This window comes from Nicotiana tabacum, chromosome 17, assembly GCF_000715075.1.
Source record: "Nicotiana tabacum cultivar K326 chromosome 17, ASM71507v2, whole genome shotgun sequence".
Classification (NCBI taxonomy): Eukaryota; Viridiplantae; Streptophyta; class Magnoliopsida; order Solanales; family Solanaceae; genus Nicotiana; species Nicotiana tabacum.
The window spans coordinates 89,651,486-89,674,524 of record NC_134096.1 but is presented as its reverse complement, the minus strand read 5'-3'; the positions used below and the strand labels follow the sequence as shown (position 1 = coordinate 89,674,524).

General features: G+C 35.8%; 2 protein-coding genes across 2 annotated transcripts; both read left to right on the top strand.

The window, feature by feature from the left end:
• The first annotated feature begins 12,074 nt into the window (after positions 1-12,074).
• LOC107772427 (uncharacterized protein At3g27210-like) lies at positions 12,075-15,377 on the top strand. Its single transcript, XM_016591939.2, has 3 exons — positions 12,075-12,486; positions 14,262-14,342; positions 14,719-15,377. The coding sequence occupies exons 1-3, from the start codon at positions 12,285-12,287 to the stop codon at positions 15,141-15,143; spliced, it is 708 nt and encodes a 235-aa protein (XP_016447425.1). The 5' UTR covers positions 12,075-12,284; the 3' UTR covers positions 15,144-15,377.
• A 2,121-nt stretch (positions 15,378-17,498) lies between these two features.
• On the top strand, positions 17,499-22,855 carry LOC107772428 (triacylglycerol lipase 2-like). Its single transcript, XM_016591940.2, has 9 exons — positions 17,499-18,314; positions 18,447-18,566; positions 20,562-20,702; positions 20,873-20,983; positions 21,270-21,413; positions 21,519-21,559; positions 21,645-21,724; positions 21,815-21,910; positions 22,285-22,855. The coding sequence occupies exons 1-9, from the start codon at positions 18,108-18,110 to the stop codon at positions 22,605-22,607; spliced, it is 1,263 nt and encodes a 420-aa protein (XP_016447426.2). The 5' UTR covers positions 17,499-18,107; the 3' UTR covers positions 22,608-22,855.
• Positions 22,856-23,039: the final 184 nt, after the last annotated feature.

Below are 23,039 nucleotides of genomic sequence, written 5' to 3'. Positions count from 1 at the left end.
TGGAGACTCAAGGTAAACCTGTCGCTGCGTTCGCAGGCTTCAGAGTCACCTTCAACTTTTCGTTTTGCACTGTTTATTTTTATTTCTGGATAGTTGTATTTAGAAGTTTTCTAGCAAACACTCTGTAGAGCTTATGACTTGTACTACCGATTTTGGAAATTTTAAGAGATTCTATTTAAATAATATTGTTGTTTTAATTATTGTTAGGCTTACCTAGTCCCTAAGACTAGGTGCCGTCACTATACCCAAACAGAGAAAAAATTGGGTCATGACACCGCTTCTCAGGCGTCATTTCACAACACCCTACTCTGAAGGCAAATCAAGAAGATCATAACACCGACGAACCTTAATGCGTTCAAATAAGGACGACGACATCACATCACACGTGAGAATTCTACCACGCTCAAAAGTATCAAGTCTCGTTACTCCATCAACCAAAGCCTGAACATCCATAGTCTGATTGCCTTTCCTCCGCTGGAATTAAATGCCAAACCTCTAAACCATGAACCGAGAAATCCTCCTTTCGAGTCATCCACTGTCGCGACCCATAAATGAGCAATCTACCATTCACAATAACACAACATGATAACAACGCACGAACATCATAACAATCTATGCATAACCTCAAAACCATAGGCAATACCGATACAGGGCTAGAACGATAGAACCTCTTCCACAAAATGACGATAATAACTCACTCGAATACGCTGGGAGAAACATCTTGCACCACGTCTACAGTACCACTACAACTCCTCGATGCCGAATTGATAACAAGCGCTCCACGTCGCATAAGATTGAGTAGGAAGGAAATAAAGGCATAAGCTCCAATGGAATCAAACCGCACGAAGAGGAATAAAGAAGGGAAGTGCTCCTAACAGCCTTGTAGCCTCTCAAAGATAAGTACAGACATCTCTGTACCGATCTGCAAGACTATACTAGACTTGCTCATGACTTGTGAGACCCAAGTGAACCTAGAGCTCTGATACCAAGTTGTCACGACCCAAAACTCACTATAGGCCGTGATGCGGCCAACATCGCCATTAGGAAAGCTAATAGTGAACTACCAACTTGATTACACATTTTATTATTTTCAAAATCGTGAATTTTATTAGATAAAGAAATCAACGCATTAAAAGCATGAAAACTTACACTTTAAATAGAATAGATAATAAAAGTGTGTAAATGTTAAGTAAAATCAGAACAATATCTAGAACATCCCAAAACCCGGTGTCACAAGTGCATGAGCATTTACTAAGGAGTACAATAATAATACAACATCTGTCTGAAATGTATATAAGACATGGTAAAGTAAATGGTACGATGTAGACTCTGTGGGCTGAGATACGTAGCCTGGAATGCATCTCAACATAAAGTCTCCTCAACAGCTGCGCCTACGTGCCAAGATAACCACCAATTGAACCTGTTAGATCTTGCACATTTAGTGCAGAAGTGTAGCATGAGTACGTAAATAAACGCGTACCCAGTAATTATCTAGCCTAACCCCGGAGAAGTAGTGATGAGGGGCCGACATCGACACTTACTAGAGGTCCAATAAAGCAGTATGCTAAATACTAAACCGATATGAAGCACAACAGTAATAGTGGAATAAACGGTAACCAACATAATCTTTCAAAATTTCTTTTAACGATATAAATTTCTCAATCTCGTATTCTATCTCAACAACTCGGAAAATATCAAGTGCCAATATCAAATGAATAAGGAATACCATATGAAATGCCAGGCATCAATGGAAGGATAATCTTGTGAATATTCGGACTGCTAGCGATCTAACGCACGATAATGCCGAGGTCGTACGGCCTGATAAAGAATAATGTGAACATTGCCGAGGGTCGAGCGACACGAACCATTGATGCATCTATTATACTGCCGAGGCGTTCGGCCCGCTCCACAAGAAAGGAAGAAACTTATGAAATCACGAGGCGCGTGCTTACAATACAGATGTACGTGCATGATAGTGAATATACCCCTTTATGTTTATCAAATATCTTGGCAACAACTCAAGGTGATAAAGCTACGCATAATATATATATATATATATATATATATATATATATATATATATATATATATATATATATATATATATATATAATCAATTTCAATTGTAATTTCAATTAATTAAGCTAGCAAAATGAGTCAAAACAATTCAAATATTATATGATAAAGTCCTAAGTCTACCCGGACATAAACATATTTTAGCTACGTATGGACTCTTGTCACCTCATGTGTACGTCGCACCCACAACTAGTACCACATAAAAATTACATCACCTAGGGGGTAGTTTCCCCCTCACAAGGTAAGACAGACGACTTACTTCATTCTGAAATTTCATAACCGGCTCCACTGCCTCTCTAACTCTTCAATTCAAAGCCAAACGATCCGAAACTAGTCAAACAATGTGTAAATCAATAAAAAATATACTCAAATGCGTATAATTTAACAATTTATAACAATTTCCAATATCGTTCGAAAAGTCAACAAAGTCAACCCTCGGGCCCACATACTCAGATTTAAAAAAATTCTTGAAGATAATTATTACCCATAACGTGACGAACCAAAATATATAATTTATTCATTATTCCATGTCCAATTTTGTGGTCAAAATCCAAAATTTCAAATTCTAGGTTTTCTACCAAAATCCCCACAATTTCTACCCATATCCATGTTTAAATCCATATATAACTCGTGTACTTGGCTCATAATGTGTAGAAGTTCCTTACCTCAAGGTAGATGATGAAGTTGGCTCCTCCAAATCGCCCAAGCAAGAGAGGAATGAGTGAAATGAGCAAAAATCCTGATTGAGCAACATATATTCTGCCCAGGCGTCTTCACACCTGCGGGCACCCCAGCCGCACCTGCGGCTCCACTTTTGCGAAAAAATGTTCGCTCCTGCGGAAGTCACTTAGGCCCCGACCAGACACACCTGCAACCCAAGGCTCGCACCTGTGAGGGCGCTTCTGCAGCCCTCCCCTCGCTTCTGCGCTTCCGTGCCTGCGTGATCCCATCCGCTTCTGCGAAGCCGGCCACACCTCTCCAACTCCATATCTGCTGAGCCTTGTCGCATTTGCGAGCTCGCAGATACGGAAATCCCCCTCGCACCTACGACCACTGCCCAGCTTAGCTAGAACTGCTTTTGCGACCATAAACTTCGCAGGTGCGATCACACCAGAAGCCTTAAGCTTCAGCAATTCCTTAAGTCCAAAACTCAACTCAATTCCAATCCGATTCGCACCCGAGGCCCCCAGGACCCCATCCAACCATACTAACGCATCCTAAAACATAATACAAACTTTGTCGAAGCCTCAAATCATGCTAAACAACATAACAATTATGAACCGATGATCGAAACCTTTTTTTGTACTTTCAAACTTTAAACTTCGCCGAACGCGTCTGAATTATATTTAAACATCCCTGAATGACGCCAAACTTTACGCACAAGTCACAAATCACGATACGAACCTATTCCAAGGCTCGTAATCCTGAACGGACATCGATAACACCAAAGTCCACTTCAAACCAAATTAAGGAATTCTTAAACTTTCAAAATGCCAACTTTCCAAAATGAGCGCCGAAATGATCCCGGACTACCCGATACTCAACCTGAACATACGCCCAAGTCCAAAATCATCATACAAACCTATTGAAACTTTCAAATCCAGATTTCGAGGTCATTTACTTAAAATTTAAACCTTAGTCAACTCTTCCAACTTAAAGCTTCCGAATTTAGAATTTTCTTTCCAAATCAACTCCGAACTTCCCAAAATTCAACTCCGACCACACGTACAAGTCATAATACCTGAATTGAAGCTGCTCAAGGCCTCAAACTACTGAACGAGAGCTCAAAACGACCGGTCAGGTCGTTACATCTCTCCTCCAATCGGGCATACTTCTCCTCGGCAATAGTAACTTCTTCAGCTTTGGAGTTTAAGGCTGTCTCCAAATTACTCAATCTTTCAGGAGAGGCAGCCTCATGACCGAATGCATCAAGGACAACATTATGGACTTCAACCCACTTAGCCCTAGCTTCTTCAAATTGTACCTGTAACGGGGCGATCTCTTAGCTAAGGGTCACTACCTCTTGCTCGCTTTACTGCAACCGAGCCCCCAACTCAGCAGCCTCAGCAGCTCGTGCTTCTAGTTCCAGAAGGTAGGCAGCAACCTGATCCTGCTCGGCCAACAATTGATCCTGCTTGGAGGTATGTTCCTCCTTATCAAGAATCAACCTTTGAAGGCCCTCGAAAGGAAGAAAGTTAGCCTGTAAAATAGAAATACAAACTCAATACCTTGACATAACAACGATAGAAGAAACAACAAAGGAAACAAAGATTTTAATGGCGTTGCGTTGTGCATAGCATTATTCAACAAATACTCTCCCGAGAGAGTTTGTATTTTATTCCTATCTTTTTCTAAGATCCATAGGCTTCAGATAATTAGCAAGTTCCACCGGCCGGGACAACAGATGGCATCCGGTAAAAATCGAGAGGGTGACGTTTCTCCTCCTTTGGGGATCTTCGGAGGGAGCAACATAAGTTTGCCCCAAATTACCATGAACTGGGGACTGGGGAAGAGGGACATCCTCCTCTCGGGCAACTACGACCGCTGGAGATGATGTAGCAATTGTTGGTGGCAAAGGCAAAGTTGGCGAAGAAGGAGATGAAGCTGATGGCGTTGTAGATTGAGAAACAGCTGCGACAAATATAGTGCTAATTATTGGTTGCTCATCAACCGATGACGGAAAGGACCCGGTACTCAGCCTCATGGTACCGGGCACAACAAATGGGACTCAGAAGCGAGAGTTAGTATTTTCTACCATATTATACTCCCCATAGTGCCGAGGCGTCGTCCTCGGTTGGCATAACTAGCTTAACAGATTGAGCATTCTGTTGAGCTGATGAAGGTCGTCGTCTTCTATGTAGAGAAGCCTCCTCATCACTAGCTTCTCCATCATCGTCGATCACCACGGTGTCTATGGCCGGCTCGGGCGCGACGCTCATCACCACAACATCCGGGGATGGTTCGGGCGCTGCATTCTTTGCTTTTCTATTTTTCCCCCTGTCGCGGAGGAGCATCGTCTTTTTTGTTGCTTGTTCTCCGATCGGGGACTCCAAGAAGAAACACTTGCACCGGATACAATACCGACTACACCCGTTCGGGCAAAGGCCTCCTGCAACAGTCTCGCTGCGTCTGAATGATCAGCCAAAATAACCTCTCGGGGATGACAACTGAGCCTTAGGGTAGACGTGAATTCAACAGGAGAAAAAGGTTAATTAGTTTTCTTATACGAAAGGTAAAAATAAGATGAGTTCAACCTACTAAGATTTTTGACCTTCCACCCATATTTAAGGGCCAGTTCTTTCCACGTGTGGGTCTTAGGCGTAGTGACATCCAAAATCATTTGGACCCACTGGTCTAAGCCTTCGACCCTCGGTGGAGTCCACCGAGTTGCTGAAAAAAGTGAAATAAGAGGGATCAGTAACAATATGGGGTGATATTTAACTAGAAGAAAATACAAACGATGAACTTACGAGTCTGGTTCAACAATTCTAGAAAGGATGGAGTCGTGACCGGAATGATGTCCCTGGTGGAAATTACAACGAACCTTTTCATCCACCCACAGTTGTTATCATCATCTATACTGGTTAGCAGAGCATGGTAGCCACGTTTGCTGAAACTTATCATTCCCCGGCGAAAAATCTTGGGGGAATAAAGGTTCATTAATCGAGCCAAGATCAACTCCTCGCCCGTCTCCTGGCATAGACACCGAATACAAGCGATTGTCCTCCACACAGAAGGGCTTACTTGTGCCTGACATACCTGGTAACGGATGCAGAACTCTACGATAATAGAGTCAATCTTCCCGCTCAAAGAGAACGGTCCCAAAGTGAAGGGATACGTATAAAAATACGTGAAACCCTTCTTAGGTAATGTTATCCGCTCCACCAGGTCAAGAGCGATGATATTTAAATCATGATAGTGGCAGTCTTCCTTCACAGCGGGAATGCTGGAAAGACGGACGGAATAAGGATACACACCAACAGCCCATGTGCGAGGGTTAGTGGAAGGATATTTCTCTTCGAAGTCCTTAGTTGTGACAAGACTTCTTGGAATAATGGTGCTCACCGTAGGAAGAGCATCATCATCAGATTTACCTTTATTCTTTGAGGAATCAGGGTTTCTGGAAGAAGAAGCCATTGTTATCATAATGGAGAAAAGGATTTTCTCTAAAGAAGAAGGTTAGAGAAAGTTGAAGACAAATACGAGTTGAGTTTGAGAGAGTTTGTAAAATTATGAAGTGTAAATGAAGAAGTTTGATGCGTATAAGTAAGAGAATAAGCGGCTAAAATTGTGGTCATAATTACCTCGATAACCGGCATAAGTGGTGCTGAATTGTGGGGTGGGGTGACGCGTGTTTGGGGCATTAAATGCGGAGAGACATACGTCTAATCAACCGTCAGAAATATTTCAGAGGGGGTTAGAGAATTTTTCGCCAAAAACGGTATCTCTACCAACTTTCTGTGGACATAAGGTTATCCCACCATAAAGTAGGGGGACTATTTGTATGGGGTAAAATATGTTCATATGTAATGATCGCATGAGAAAGCGACTTGTGGAGCCAAAGATAGATGACAGTCGGGTCCGAAGATAACGATCTCGAAGAGAATGGTATTCATAAAGGCGAACTAAACACCTGCCACCCGATAGCACTTAATGAAGAATATTCTATAGCATTAAGTGCACGGTTCATTATAGAGAATATGACAGTCACTGCCTACCGTTACACATTTTTCAATGATCCTCATAATTGTTATTTAAGAAGGGCTTGATCCTAGGACCTTGTTCCCTAGGTACAACTATAAATAGTGAGATCCTCAACCATTGTAGGGGACACCAATTTTACAAGCATATAAGATATTCTGTTCAAAACTCAATACAATTTTACGTTCTTGCTTATTTAGATTGTTATTACTATCTCCGGAAGCTCTGCTCCCGGAATCACGATTTCTGTTGTTTTCTCTCAACTTCAAGGCTAAGTATTACATTTTTGTCTAATTTATTTATCATTGTACGATCAAATCGATTCACTTGTCTATAAATCATGTATAAATTAAACTGTACCGTTTTACGGGTAAACAAGTCTAGTGAAAAAAAACTTTTAACTTTCATATTTTCCGTGCTCGTTTTACTCTTTTTTGGTGGCTTCTGAACGAGATAGTTAATTAGGAAAGGTAAATAATATAAATTTGAAAGTTACTGTCAGGTAGAAAGGGGAAAAAAAGGATGAACGCTAAATTTAATATTGCCAGTTGATATAAGCATGGTAAATAGTTATGTAATTCACACGTCAACGTTGAGAAATGAAATATTACTGTATTCTCTCGGTTACCTATCCCTACAATATAATATGTTAATTTATGTTGTATAAACATAGATTCTGAAATAGTAGCTAATGCTTTATTGTCCTCATAAATCGTAAATGATGGCTCTTCCTAGAAAAGGAAAATAAAGCTATTATCTGGTCCGGATCAATCCTTTTATTTTTTACTTTATCTTTTGTATCTTTAACAAAAAAGACCGATTTCTTTCATTATGCTATTCGAAATTTGAAAAATAGTTCGCCATAACATGCAAAATAAAAATGGCCCGAGCAGGGATTACATACTATTACGCGGATAGTAGGGGTGTGCATACTACTTAGTAAATAATACGGGAAATAAGGCATTATACTTTGAAGATGGAGAATGAGACGTTCTGTATCCTAATACGAAGAGGCTAGTAAGTAAGAAAGCTTGAGAGGGTAATTCTCAAATTCTAACTTCTATAAATGATATAAGTTAAATAAAAATAAAATTTACGTATATATAATTACATAAAATATTAAATATTTTGACTTTTTCGATTTTTCAATTTCTATTTTTCTAAATCCCAAACTAAAAAACTCAAATTTTAATTTCTCAAACCGAAAAACTAATCCAAATTAAAATTCAGTTTGGTTTTGTTTGAATTTTCGATTTAATCAAAATAATGCACACTCCTAGCGGATACGATTATTGCTCGAAGTTTATTAGCTAAATTTCGATATGTAATGTTTTACACATAGAGAGTTTTGAGAGAAATTAGCTCCTTCTTTTTTCAATTTGTATCTTGCAGTTGAATCTCTTTAGTCAAAAAAATTTATTGTACAAATAGGGTAAAAATTATATGTATCCTTCGTCAAAAGAACTTCAAATACTTATTGGGATTCCTGGCTCCACCATTAATGTATCTAGCCCATCAGCATTTTCCTTATTCTTTTTCTGTTTTTTGATCAATAAGAACCAACCACTTTTTCGTGGTTTTATTTTGAAAAAGAAAACAGTAAGCACATTTTAGTTGGCTAGACGCAACCTTAACTATATTACGATAACGTGCAAATTAAAAGGCAGTTAATGGATTTAAAATTTCAAACGAAAAAGATGGAGCATTACATTAGCATAGGCCAGAACTTGAGGTAAAAAACTAAAAAGGAAATATATTTTCCGAACGGTTCACGCAATTAAAAATAATTCGAGTGAGGATATGGTAGTTAGATACTTTCGATTTTGCGCGTTCGAATTGTGTGTGTTAAGTGGTTAAATCTGACGCATGTTTTACACGAATAGCACATATTTTTAATTATTTATGACGAGAAAATACTACAAGAAAGAGAAGAAAACTTCCAGGAAATTTCAGATCAATAGTTTGGCTTGCACCTATCCTTTTGACTTGCACGTATCCATTCAATTATTTCATTGATATATAGCACATCCAACGCCATTCTATTGTTATGTATTGAGTTTCCCTTACCATTTTCACTTGAAAATGTAAACTTTAAAATTCGTTTGTGTTTCTTTTAAGTTTTCCGATACTACAATTTTTTGAAGTAAGTGTACTTAGAACACTTTTTTTAATACCAACTTACTTTATAAAGAGCACTTACAAAAACTAATACAGCCAAGCACACACCTTTTTTCTAAAAGAAACTACAAATAATTTCCCCAAAAGAATGTTCAAACGACCAAATCAACCTTCAGATTTTTTTGTTAACTGGTCAAGAACAGTTGTCTCTAAATTCCTTTTCTCTCTTAATCTTCACGCCGTTAACACAACGTAATATATTAATGTCCATGTTGTGTCTGATGCTGAAAATAATACTCATATTACAAAGAAATCTTACAGCAACATCGACAGCTGTGAGCCTAAGACAATCCCGTAAAATTCTAAGACCTTAAACGGGATTTTTTTTAATTAAAAGAATTTTCGTTCTATATTATATTAGAAGGCGATATATTTAAATACTAGAAAAAGGTAAATTATACCATTCAGAATTGGAAACGGGAAAGAGATTCCTTAAGTGCATTGATTGATAATAATGTAAATTAATTTAGTGTTGGTGCATGGATTCTTCACATGGCTATCGTATTTTGCCTAAAAAGATTAGAGTCAATCATTCAATAATGATGCCATTCTTGCCTGCTGATAAGAACGAAAAGGTAATCATAACATTTTACGTGGCCATAAGTTTGGTCGTAGAGTATGAGTTGGGGGTAGAGATAAAAGTTTCATCACAAGAATAATAATTGATGTAACAATACAATTTTAATCCAATATATATTATATAGTTTCTGTTTTTTAAGGTTATGCACTTTTATAATAAAAAATTAGCAATTTTAACTATAATAATATTTGTTAAATATTTATCTTTTTTAAATGTCTCACTTGATTAATACTTTAACTAAATTTAAAAATGAAAAAAAATAAAAAGAGTAATCAATAATTTTTTTTCTTTTATTATTAAGGAAAACTCAAATTCAAGAAAGAAACAATTTCTTACTCATTGCAAACGGTGTTTTAAAAGGCGTGGGGCGTAAGGCGAAACATTTTACATATGCCTCAACGAGGCGTAAGTCCCGAGGCATGGGCGTAAGCCCCATATGTATTTAATTTTTAATATTTTTTAAAATAATATAATGACAGTAAATATTTATAAACATGTAAAATATATATATATATATATATATATATATATATATATATATATATATATATATATATATATATATATATATATATATGTGTGTGTGTGTGTGTGTGTGTGTGTGTGTGTGTGTGTGTGTGTGTGCGCGCGCGCGCGCGCACCATCCCCACAAAAAACTAGTCAAACAATCTATTATACGCTACTTACAAGCAATATTTTAAAAGGCGGGGGCGTGAGGCGGGGCTAGGCGTAAGCCTGGAGGGGGGGGATAAGCCCCATGGATCTTTAAAATTTTTAATTTATAAATTAATAAAATAACATAATAACACAAAAATATATATATAATATAAATTAAAAGTTAAAAATTAAAAGAAAATTAAAGAAACTCATAGAAAATAAATATCTAGCATAATTCTTAAGTATAACTAATGCATACAAATCACGTATAACGTCTTTAACTTTTAAATAATTAAAAACTTACAATTTCTTTAAAAAAATTATCAAACTCCACATTTTACCTTCCTAAAAGTAAATAATTAATAAAATTTTATTAGTACGATAATTAAAATATTACTCCTTCATGAATAAATACAAATTAGTTTAAGATATCAAAATAAAAGTGTATAATAAGGAGAGACAAATGAACTAAGACACGACCAATAACAAGTGAAGATATAAATTCGCAATACTATGTCTCATTATTAGAGTTATGCTCAATCTTCATATTTCTATCAATGAATAGAACTTTTACCATTAATTTGTTAAAGAATTTTGAAGGTCAACGATATTAATTAGAAAATTCGACATGTGATTTGCGTTAGAACTGTTAGGCGAGCCCCGAGCGTTGGGCGTTAGGCGTGTTTAGGACGCACGGTCGGGTGCTTGGGGCGTAAGCCTCACAGAACTAAGTCTCATACATGAGTCGCAGGGTATTTTGCAAATGCCCCGCCCAGCGGAGAGTCTCAGAAATGCATTTTAAAACACTAATTGCAAATAATGATTTCAACTACAGTTTATGTCAAAGCAGAACTAATTGGACGGAGAGAGAATTCAAACACGGAGCTTTAGGCCCACGTGAAATCGCTACTCAGAATTGAACAATTTTGCAACGAAAAGCGAGACAGAGAAAGTGAAATTCCAAAATCTCTCCACTATCTTTTTAATTACTATTCTTTTTGGAGTCATCTATTTGTGTTGAATTATGAGCAGTAGATGATTAATATATTAGTATTTTCGATCCACAATAAATGATCAATTTATCTTAAGCATACTTATTAAAAAAATATAAAATTCTAAATAAAAATAGTTAGTGTGACTAAACTATATTTAATTAAATATTACATTATAGTTAATGTGAGGAGTATAAGATTTTTTAAGGATACGTACATAAGAGTAATTTTGAAAAAATAAATTAATTTTTTTCTTGATTATATAAATGGACACTTATTTTGGACCAAAATAAAAAAGACAAATTGATCACTTATTGTGGATCGAAGGGAGTATTACTTCATCCGTTTTAATTTATGCAAACTTATTTAAGTGAATACAGAGTTTAAGAAAGAAAAAAAATACTTTTGAACTTATGATATAAAATGGAACACATATATTTTGTATGTTTATAAATTATTTTATTTTCAAATATAGAAATAAATTATTTTTTATATGAACTGAAAAAGAAATAAATTAACATAAATTGAAACGGAAGGAGTATCTTATATCCACAAATTACAATTATCTTTTTTTTATTGAATATGGGCACTAGTTGGTTAATAAAATTATTTTATTCTATTCATATCAAATCATTCTTTATTTTGTTTTCCTTTAACCTACCACGACCCTATTTTTATTTTTATTTTTATAAAAGTAAATACTCTATATTTCAGTTTAAATAAAAATATTTCTTGGGAACACGTTATGACTTATAACTCGTAAGAAAAGCCAAATCTAATTAAATTATTTTATTTTCAATAATACAAAACTTTTTAAAGTAGGACCCACACTTCAGAGTCCTCCTCCTAGAGCCTATTACAAATTACGATAACTTGGGTATTCAAAGCCCCCACAATTGGCATATGATATTTTGCTCATTGGGGATTTCAACAATTGTCCATTCTTTGTCAAAGCGTAACGCTAAGGCACCACACCACGCCCTTTGCTCTTCTCTCCCCCAATTTGTCCCTTCTAATTCTCTCACTTTTACTTCACTCTCTGTATTTTCCCCTCTCAGGAAAAGTATTGGTGATGAATTAAAGGGTGTTTGGTGTTAGAAATGGGTTCATGTGCTTCAGTGCATAAAGATCCAAAATCAGCGATGAAGTTCCGTCTTGTTTTTGCCTCTAAAAATGACAAGCTTGTCAGTCCATCACCCCTCAAAGATAAACCTCTTGATAATGGTGATATCAAACTCCCTGATCCTCAACTCAAACCTCAACGTTCGCCAGTCGTGCCAGTAACCAGTTTTAGCGACTATGGTACGATCTTCTTGCTTTACCCTTTCGTTTTTTATCGCAATAATTTTTGGGCTTTTTTTCGGTGTTGTATGCGCGGTCTTCTAGTTTAAGCATGTTCTGTTCTTTGACGTTGATTCACTTTCTGTTAACCGCTTTTTGTGGTTTTTCTGTAAAAAAAAAAAAAAAAAAACAAGGGTGATATTGCTTCTTTTCCTGCTGAGCTCAACAATTTTTTCAAGTTTTAAGTTTTCAGTAAGTCTGGTGTTTACGCTAGTTTCTTAAGTTTGTTATATAATTGTTAGTCTGGTTTTTCTATGTTTGAGAAAATTATAGAGGTGTTCTATTTAACCTGATTCAGTTGTCAAAGGCGCACTTAATTCGAGGATCATGTTAAGCTCTTTGCCTTATTTTGCTGACGCTTAGTGTAGCATCAAGACTCAAGTCATACTTTTCCTTGTAATCTTGACAAGGCGACACTAAACCATTGATATTTCATTTTATCATAATTTTTTTCATTTATTCATGCTTATAAATATTGGCATTGGACTGTATATACATATTTTTACTTTTTTCAGTTGCGCGTTTTTTTATATTAATACCCATGCTTTATTTGCGGGTTGCTGATAAAGCCTCAACATACCTTATAGCTTTTTTGCTTTTTTCGCCTTTGATAACACCGATCTGATTGACATGATGCTCATGATTATGTTTCAAATTAGTCGCTAATGAAACCGAGATTTAACTGTTTTTATAAAAAAGCAGTTAAAGTTTGTGGCTTGAAAATTACAATTTTAATAAGTTATGTTTGCTTTCCCCTTTTTCTTTTGTTATTAGCTGTCCATTCTATTTTTGCAATTAGGAAAGATTGACTAACGAGTTATTGTTAAAATCTTGTGCATTGGCAAAATTCTTTTATTGATGGGGCCATCTGCAGCACATGTAGTCATGGCACTACTACTATTTTTTATTTTGCTGGAGACAACCTCTCATAGAACAACTTAAAACCTCACCTAACTAATATAAGGAAAACAAAAACATCCCGTAACTTAATATGAATAATTCAATTGCAGAGTCATTTTCAATATTCCTTATACTTGATGAAGATGAGCTTGTCGTCAATAAAGAATAACCAAGGTACAGGAACAATGAGTTTGCATATCTGATATTATCATTGTGCTAACCTCACTGTTGAGATTAACATGTCAAATTGTGTTTATTTCAGACTTTTTCTTGTTTAGTAGCTGAAGGATAGTCCTCTAAAAATTAGTTGCATATTGCCAGTGGCCTTACATGTAATTCCCTTCTAGTCATGCGAGTTTATTATCTTAGTTGGGGTCCTACGTTGACTACTTTCAAGCATCCCAGTGCATTGCCTTGTGTTTTCAATACTTGTCTGATATGAGCACTCTCTACTGTAAATTAAGTTTTGTTTTTGTGTATCTATGCAAACAAACTTTTGTGCAATTTTTCACAGTGAAGATATAATGCCTGCTAGTTTGCTAATAGAAGTTCCTAACTAATTCCGGTTTCTTATTTGTTTGAAATGGATGGATTTATTTTGAATGTGATGTTTTGGGATTGTGGTGGAATAATGAATGATCAAAAGGACATAATATGTGCTTTCTTTCAGTTTTCTTCTTTTGTTTCTCTAGTATTCTCAAAAAGCTTTCAATATTTTTATATGCCAGGGGTGTTTATGGATATATCGTGATCAAGTAATTGTGCATTGTCATTATAATTTGTAATCTGTATACATTTCATCTTATCTGATAGCCTGCGGCATTCCTTTGTTTTAGGTAGCAAAGAGGAGGCCTTCTATGATTCCCAGGCCTGGTTGGAGTCAGATTGCGACGACGACTTCTTTAGCGTGAAGGGAGGTAAGAGGAACCTCCAATATCTGATGATTGTCCATAATCTCCCTCCATCTTTTTTTTGTGTTTCTATATTCATAAACTAGAAAATTCCCTATTTAACATTGCGTTGAAGTTAAATCACCAGTAATGACTGACAAGTCAATTGGAGAAGATCCAATCTTGAAAATCTAGTACTATGAAGCTACATGAGTTTTTTGTTTAAGGAAAGTGCTCACCAACTAAATAGTTATTGCGAAGATAGCAACATGCTTCTCAGCAAGAATTGGAATCTCAGCACCAAAGATAGGGATTGAAGTGTTCGGAACAGTTGTTCTTGTTGCTTAGCAGCCACTTTCTATTCACGCTTCTAATCTTATAGTCTCTCTTGACTTAAATGCAGATTTTACACCATCACTTGGAAACACTCCTTCACGTGGAAATACGCCTGTGCATCGAGGTGTTTTGGCTGGTAATAGAACCCCTTTTGTAGAAAGACCTCCTGCTTCTTTACCGCAATCTTCTCCAAAACATAAGAGGAAGAATCTACTTGAGCTTTTCAAAGAAAGCTCAAGAAACCGGAATCCCAATGAACAAGATGCTGAAGGCAACCAAAATGGACTTGCTGCTGATCTACAGCTACCATCCAAATCCACATCTAGCACACCATATGCGCCGGTGTCTAGTGGCAAGAGAACCCCTAATGGGGAGCTAAAAACTGAGGCCAACTCACCGAGGTCAGCACAATGTTGTCTTCCTAGGTTGCGAAGTGGCAGCTTTAGGGAAAGGAGGAAGAGTATGAGTCCTCCAACGCATAGCATCAGCTAATAACTACAACCTGGCTCTCATAAGTTCTCTATGTATGTATGTGCAAGTGCATCTGGAGTTCTGTACATTTTGACTTTTAAGATGTGCAATTTGACCATCAGTGGTCAACCAAACTTGAAGTCCGTGAGATCAGGCGTGCATTGACACAAACATATATTGCTACTATATGTAAGTACTGTATAAAGCTATAGAGAACAGCTTTGTTAATTAATTAACCTGGGCGTTGTCCTTATACGTATATGTTTTCCAGTCCTCTGTTATCTGATTGACATTTCTCATTTGCTGCTACGGGAGAAGGCAATTCTTTCTGCCATGGCACTGGAGGTGGGACGTAACCTGTTGAAATGTACCATTCCACTATCATTTCTTTTGAAACTACCTATTTAAACTATGCCATGTTTCTCCTTTTGTGTGTTTTTTTTTTTTTGGGGGGGGGGGGGGGGGGGGTGGTTGCCCGAAAGAATTTCTTACCTCATTGCCTTAATTTCTGACCATCAAAACTTCCTTGCTTGGTAGGGTCCGAGCCTGACCTGGAACCATTAATTTAAATAAAATTGAGAAAATCAGAAATCGGACAATATTTACTCGGTTTAACATGGTCCTTATAATTTAATATCCCCGTTGAATTCGGGCACTTCGTTTTGTTGAGCAAAACAGGGTATTTGATCAGAGTAAAAACATCCAAAAGTTTCATATGATTTTTTCCCATCATTTTCCTAGTATTTTCATTACTATTATTGTTACTATTGTAATTGTGTCTTATGTGTACTGGGTTTTAATCTTGGGAACTTCTCGTAATGTGAATTGTGTCCTAAAAGTTACATAATCATGAGTCCATATCTAACGGATTCCATGTATTATGGCTCCTGGTACAATTGCTTTGACGTATGGACATTTGCCGATTGCAACATAATCCGAACTCCGTTTCCTTTTTCTTTCTTGTGATATATTTTTTGTTCCATCTAATAAAAAAGTTCAGCTAGCATTGGTATTAATTGCGTCACCCTTTCAATGAGTTTTATATATCCCTTGTTATTTCGTATAGTATGGGCTGCCTTCACAACTTGACAGTAGAAGCCAAGCAACAGCCAAATATTTTATTATATACACTTACAACAACGAAAGATTTTTATCACTATCAGTGTAGTTAAACTTGTGATAACATGTTACCATTTTACTAGATTACACGTTAATAAATTTTCATGAAGATTTACCTAAAAAATGACCTTATTTACCATCAACGCATAATACTTAAACCCTATTTTCTATCGTTTTCTAGTAGGTAATTGGTAAACCAAAGGAACGTCCAAATCCAGTCCCTCCCATTTGGTCACTATCTTCAAAAGCAATCACAATATTTTGGGACAACAATTTGCATTTATGATTTAATTAGTCGTTTATTTGTATAATAATAGGCAATTGATGCTAAGTTATTGTGCAAAGGTCCAACTGAAAAAAAGAAAAAAAAGTCATGCAGATAACATAACAAAAATGTCCGTCTAACACATTATGTGTTTGCTTATTCCTACGCCTTTGGAAATTACCTTAACGGCTATGAGATCATTCGCCCTCGTGAGACTATGCCTGCGCCTAAAATAAGGTTGTCATCATAAGGCAATAGAGGCGCAGAGGGATGATTATATAGCCAAGGCATAGAGGCAATACTATTGTCGTTTTTGCCCTCCTTACTTGTACTATTCCTTTGTGATTTTTTCTTTTATTATTAATATAATAACTACTAGGCAGCATGCCTAGTAGTATAATTTGCCAAAAAAAATGTCCGTCTTAAACCATTTTTTGTTAGTCTTCTAGTAATTTACAGAAATGCAGAGTAAGGCTGCGTACAATAGACCTGTGGTCCGACCTTTCCCCGGACCCCGTACATAGTGGGAGCTTAGTGCAGTGAGCTGCCCTTTTCTAATAATTTACAGAAACGCGTGCGAGGTGTTTGGCTAGCATAATCCAATTTCAACTGAAAGAATGCCTAATTAGTTGATGAACTTAGATGATTGGAAGAGAATGTTAACAAATAGAAAATGCCATGCCTGGTATTTATGTGTAGTTAGCGAGAAGAATCAGAAGATATTTAGTCTACTATCATTATAGATAAAAGATGGTTCAGTTCAAGGACTAACTACGTCGAACTAGTCAAAGCTGTAAGATCACAAAGTCACGTTAAACGGTTATTACAAGATGAGATGATATATTCAGGTGCATCTTCTAAACAAGTGGAAAACCTTACAAGTTGCAATACATATACCAGTCTTGAGATTTAGCTGGATTTGCGCACATATCTAAACATCAACAAATACATAATCTGCCCACTGTATAGCCCTACTATATATATGGCGTTATACAAGGATCTAAGTAGAAAAGTAACATGTGCCCCATATTCTCGGTATGATATGTAAATTCTGCCAACTGTAAACCCAGTTAATCTCTACATAAATTGAGCAAATTACACTAGTGAAATTAGTTCGATTCAAAATTGTTAACAGTAATTCGTTGACCTTCAACATCAAGAAAGCACCCCATTCCTGACTGACGTTCTACATTACTTGGCCTGCATGTTAATACTGATCAGTTACGTTGATCAAAAAAGGAGATAAGCAACGCATAAAAAATCCAGAATTTGGTGGGCTCCAACACCCATTCCCTCCAAATTCACAGTTCCCACTAGAAACTGGTAAAAGAACTAGCGGGAGAGAAGCAAAGTGACAAATTCACCACACCTTTTCGAAAATCAAGAAATCAGAAACAAGTTTGTCCAGTTAGTCAGTTGACAAATCAAGAGAACAAAGAAGAAATCGTTTTCCCACGTACCTTCTCCTATTAACAATTCCCAGTTTTTGGCGCATTGCTAATTGCTCTGTTTCTTTCCGTCTATAAATTATTATTCTTACTTTCAAAGCATCTCAATTTCACACACTTATAATACCTGATAATTTTACTAGCAACAGTAAAATGGCGCTCCACAGATTGTCGAATTTAGACGTTTTAGGATTTGTGACATTAATAATCTTAGTGTTTGAGTCTCATCAAACATTTGGGTCCAGCACGAGAGGTCCTTTTGTCTTTTTTACTGATGATAATGGCGTGAATGCTGCAGTACCAAGTGGTATGTGCGCCACTTTTGTGATTATTCATGGTTATAAATGCCAGGAATATGAGGTAATTAATTGCCAATTGATTTCAGGCTCTGATCTAATCTGTTTTTGGCGTCAATGGCCACATCAAAATGACATTGTCCACCAGATTAAGCAATGGATTTTAAATGTGTTTCTTCAATTTGGGATTTTTCAGGTTACTACTGATGATGGCTACATATTAAGTGTGCAAAGAATTCCGGAAGGGCGCGTAGGTGGTGGTGGGCAGAAGGCGAAGAACAGGCAGCCAGTTTTATTGCAGCATGGGGTATTGGTGGTAAGCACGTTGGAACTTAATTCCTCCGTTTTAAAAAGATTATCTTAGTTTGACTTACATAAACTTTAACAAACAAGATAAGATTTTTGAGATAGGTGTTCTTAAATAAGCCATAACATTTGTGTGGCGGTAAAACTTTTGAAACTTGTGGTCAAACATGACATAATATTTGTGTGGTTATATATGCTTCCTATTAAGAAAATATTTAAATGTGTCAATCTTTTTTAAACAGACTAATTAAGAAATAGTGCCAATCTTTTTTGAAATAGAGGGGGTAACTTAGTGGGCGTTTGGACATAAGAATTGTAAAATTCTAAAAAAAAAATAAAAAAAAAAAATTTCAAGTGAAAATGGTATTTGAAAATTAGAGTTGTGTTTGGACATGAATATAATTTTGGGTTGTTTTTGAAGTTTTGTGAGTGATCTGACTGAAAGTTTTGTGAGTAATTCCTATTCCCTATTTAGTTTATTTAATGTAGATTTGTGGCTGTTGTATCCCTGTTTCCCCGGCAGAAATACTGCAATAAAATATTTGCTTAAATATAGCTTAAAGAAAGGCTTATCATAATCTCTTAGGGATCGTTTGGTAGGGTGTATAAGAATAGTGCGGAATAAGGTGTATTAGTAATACATAAATTAGTAATGCATGAGTTAGTAATGCAAGCATTAGTTATGCAGATATTATTTTCTATCTATTGTTTGGTGTGGTGTATTAAAATTATAATGCATTGCATAATTTGTAAGAAAAATAGTTGTTTACAAAAATGCCCTCCATATTCTCAAGCTTTAAGGGACTTTAAGGATAATTTTGTCTTTAACTATACTAATGTCATGGTTTTCTATACATTACCTATACATAGGATAATACCAAGTATGATGTATAACTAATTAATACAAGTATTAGTTATACACATATTGAAAAAATATACCAAACAAGATATTAGTAATGCATAGAGCTAATACTTGCATTATTTTTTCTAACGCCTCCCGCCAAACGACCCCTTAGTGAGAGAGGATTTGAGGTGTGAAACCTAAAGGATTTTGACACAAAACAGTAATACTGCGCGTATTTCCTCGTCATCTATCATTAACTCACTAGATGTACAATTTTCTTAGGTACAATTTGGCCAGCTTAGCAAATATCTACTAGAAATTCGTTGTGATAATATAAGAACAATATTATTACTATCCATTACTCTTTAAATAAGAAGAGGGAAAGATGAACCCTCTTTCTTGTATAATGTATATCACTATTAGAACATAACAGAATTAATGATGTCAACCTGCAGAAATGAAAGCTCAGTTTGGAGCTCCCTCCATTCTTATCCCAAAATTAAGATCTTCTTGTTAAGTAGGTACTAGTAGCTAGCCGTACGTATGTACCTTAAGCTTTGCCACGTAATGATGAGGGCACAAAATTCCTCATTTTGTCTTGGACCCAATCCCATAGAATTTAGTCAAATTAAGCTGATATACTCAGATATGGCCTGGCTTATTGGCCTTTTGCGTACCTGCTCACGGGAAGGTAACTTACAAAACATTGATTTATATGCTTATCCGCATAGGCACATCACATAAATTGCATTGCACAAACAATTTTGTAAAAATATGCAGAAATAACTATGTAAAAATGCATGTGACTCTTTATTTAAAGGTGTAGCCAATCAGTTATTTAAATATGTAAAAATCATAAGAGACTAGGGTTTAAATCCTAACAGAAACCTAAAAAAAAATTATAATATTTTCTTATTTGACTAAATTTTAATGGACAAAGTTATCTGATATATATGTTAGATAAAAGATAACGGATACTTAATGAAATAGCTATAATGGGTAAGCCATACCTTAAAGACGCAAAGTTTATCTCTGGGTAAATACGACAGATTTTACTGTTCGAAACCGAATAGTACAAAAGTTGGACACGTACGGTTAATATTTCAAACTAAAATGTTAGTTGTAGGTGAAGCAAACAAAATTTTGGACATCGTTTTGCAGGATGGAGTAACGTGGCTACTAAATTCACCAGAACAATCACTAGCAATGATTTTAGCAGACAGCGGTTTTGATGTTTGGATTGCCAACACCAGAGGAACTAGATTCAGTCGTCGTCATGTGTCTCTTGATCCTAATAATCCGGTATTTCTTTCAATTCCACGTTAAGCAATAACACGTTTTAATCCTTCAAATTAATTTTATGGTTTTGTGTTGTCATTTCCAATGAAAAGAGGTATATATATATATATTAGGCTTGTTAAAATAATTTTTAATCTTTAAAATATCTTATTTATCAAGATTGTGGTATACAGGACTACTGGAATTGGACATGGGATGATCTTGTGGTCCATGACTTGCCCACTGTCATTAACCTTGTTTTCAAACAAACTGGACAGAAGACTCACTACGTGGGCCATTCATTGGTAAGTTTAGAACACAAAGTCAGAAACTAGTCTGAACGAACTCATGTAACAACTAAATTCACTAGTGAATTATCCACTTTGAACGTATGCCTGCAGTGTTTTAAAAACACGTCACTAAAATTTGATGTGTTTTCTTAATATATATGGTATCCAATATTTCTAGTATATTATTTTCACGTGGGACTTGCGTAAAGTGGTATGTCGAAGACTTTCATAAAGGAATTATACTTTCAACTTCTAGTATAATTTATAAACAACTAATATGGTTGAATTATGAAAATTATAGGGAACATTGATAGCTTTGGCGTCATTCTCAGAAGGAAGACAAATAGACAAGATAAAATCAGCAGCTTTGCTCAGTCCAATTGCTTACTTGAGCCATATGACCACTGCACTGGGGGTCGTTGCAGCCAGATCATTTGTTGGCGAGGTAAAAGCAAAATTAATTAAATCATCTTTTCTAATTGCATTTATCTTTAGTGGAATTCATTCAATTAAACTCGATGATACTAATTTTGCGTATCAATGTCAACAGATCACTACAATATTTGGTCTTGCAGAATTTAATCCAACCGGGTAAATCACTTATGACTAGCCAGCTAGTAGTCATTTTTTATTTTCTCCTCCTTCTCAATTGATAACAATATTTGTTATTTTTCAGTCAGCCTGTGTCTAATTTTGTCAAGGCCTTGTGTGCTTACCCTGGAGTAGATTGTTATGACTTCATGACTGCACTTACTGGTAATAAATCTGATTAATTAGACATATTCTTCAATAATTGACAAAGTCATTTGCATTTGCTACATTTTTTAACTTTCCACATGGATACAGGGAAGAACTGTTGTCTAAATGCCTCCACTGTCGATCTTTTCTTGAAAAACGAGCCTCAACCCACATCAACTAAGAACCTTGTGCATTTGGCTCAAAGTAAGTCTCTTCAATTATGTGTGTTCTAACACCTTGATCCTGGTATATCTGGTATGCCAAAATTTATTTTTTATGAAAAAAAGTATTTTCTAATATTTACTCGTCAAAAAATTAGAAAAATATTTTTCATCATCAAAAGGGAGTATATGATTTCCCTCAGTGACGTATTATTTTTAATTTACTACAGATAACTAATATTATTATTAATTTGATATAGAACTTTTCTAGAAAATATTTTTTTTCACTCACCAACCAAACATCAAATGATATTTTTTATGAAAAAATGACTTCCGTCATATCAAACATGATTATAAAGCTGAACCATTTACTTAATCATGTTGCTACTTATCTTAACAATCATTAATTAAATGCAGCTGTTAGAGATGGTATTCTAAAGAAATATGACTATGGGAGCAGCAACTACAATTTGGCGCATTATGGTGAAGCTAAACCTCCACAGTATAATTTGGCAAATATCCCTCGGGACCTTCCCCTGTTTATCAGTTATGGAGGCCAAGACGCACTATCTGATTCTAAAGATGTGGAGACGTTGCTCGATTATCTCAAACTGCACGATGTTGACAAGTTGCATGTTCAATATGTCAAGGATTATGCTCATGCTGATTTCATTATTGGAATCACTGCTAAAGATATTGTCTTTAACCAGATTGTGAACTTCTTCAGAAACCAACACTAAGCTAATCATCCCTTTCATCAAACGGCGTTTGATTATCAGAACGAGAATCTCCTCCCATCTGCCCCTTTTGGGGGAAAAAAAGGAAGAAAAGATCTTTAGGCAGAGAGATTTAGAAAGAGAGAAAAGAAAAAGAAAAGAAAAGAAAGGGAATGATGGAGTTTTTGTATGTACAAAAGTTAGTTTGCATGTTCAAGTGTTAAATGAAAAGATTTTTACAGTTGCAAGGCTCAATCTTCTATTTTTTAATGGGTGGGTCAAAATCTTGTGAACTACACAAATAAAAAAGACTGGGTAGGTGGGGAGGGGTAATTAATACCACCTCTTTCACGAGACGAAATTGTTGAAATTCAATTAATGTAAATTGTATGATTAGCTATCGTTCTAGAAGAGCGCGAACAATGACCAATTATATTGTTTATCCGAAAAATGGAT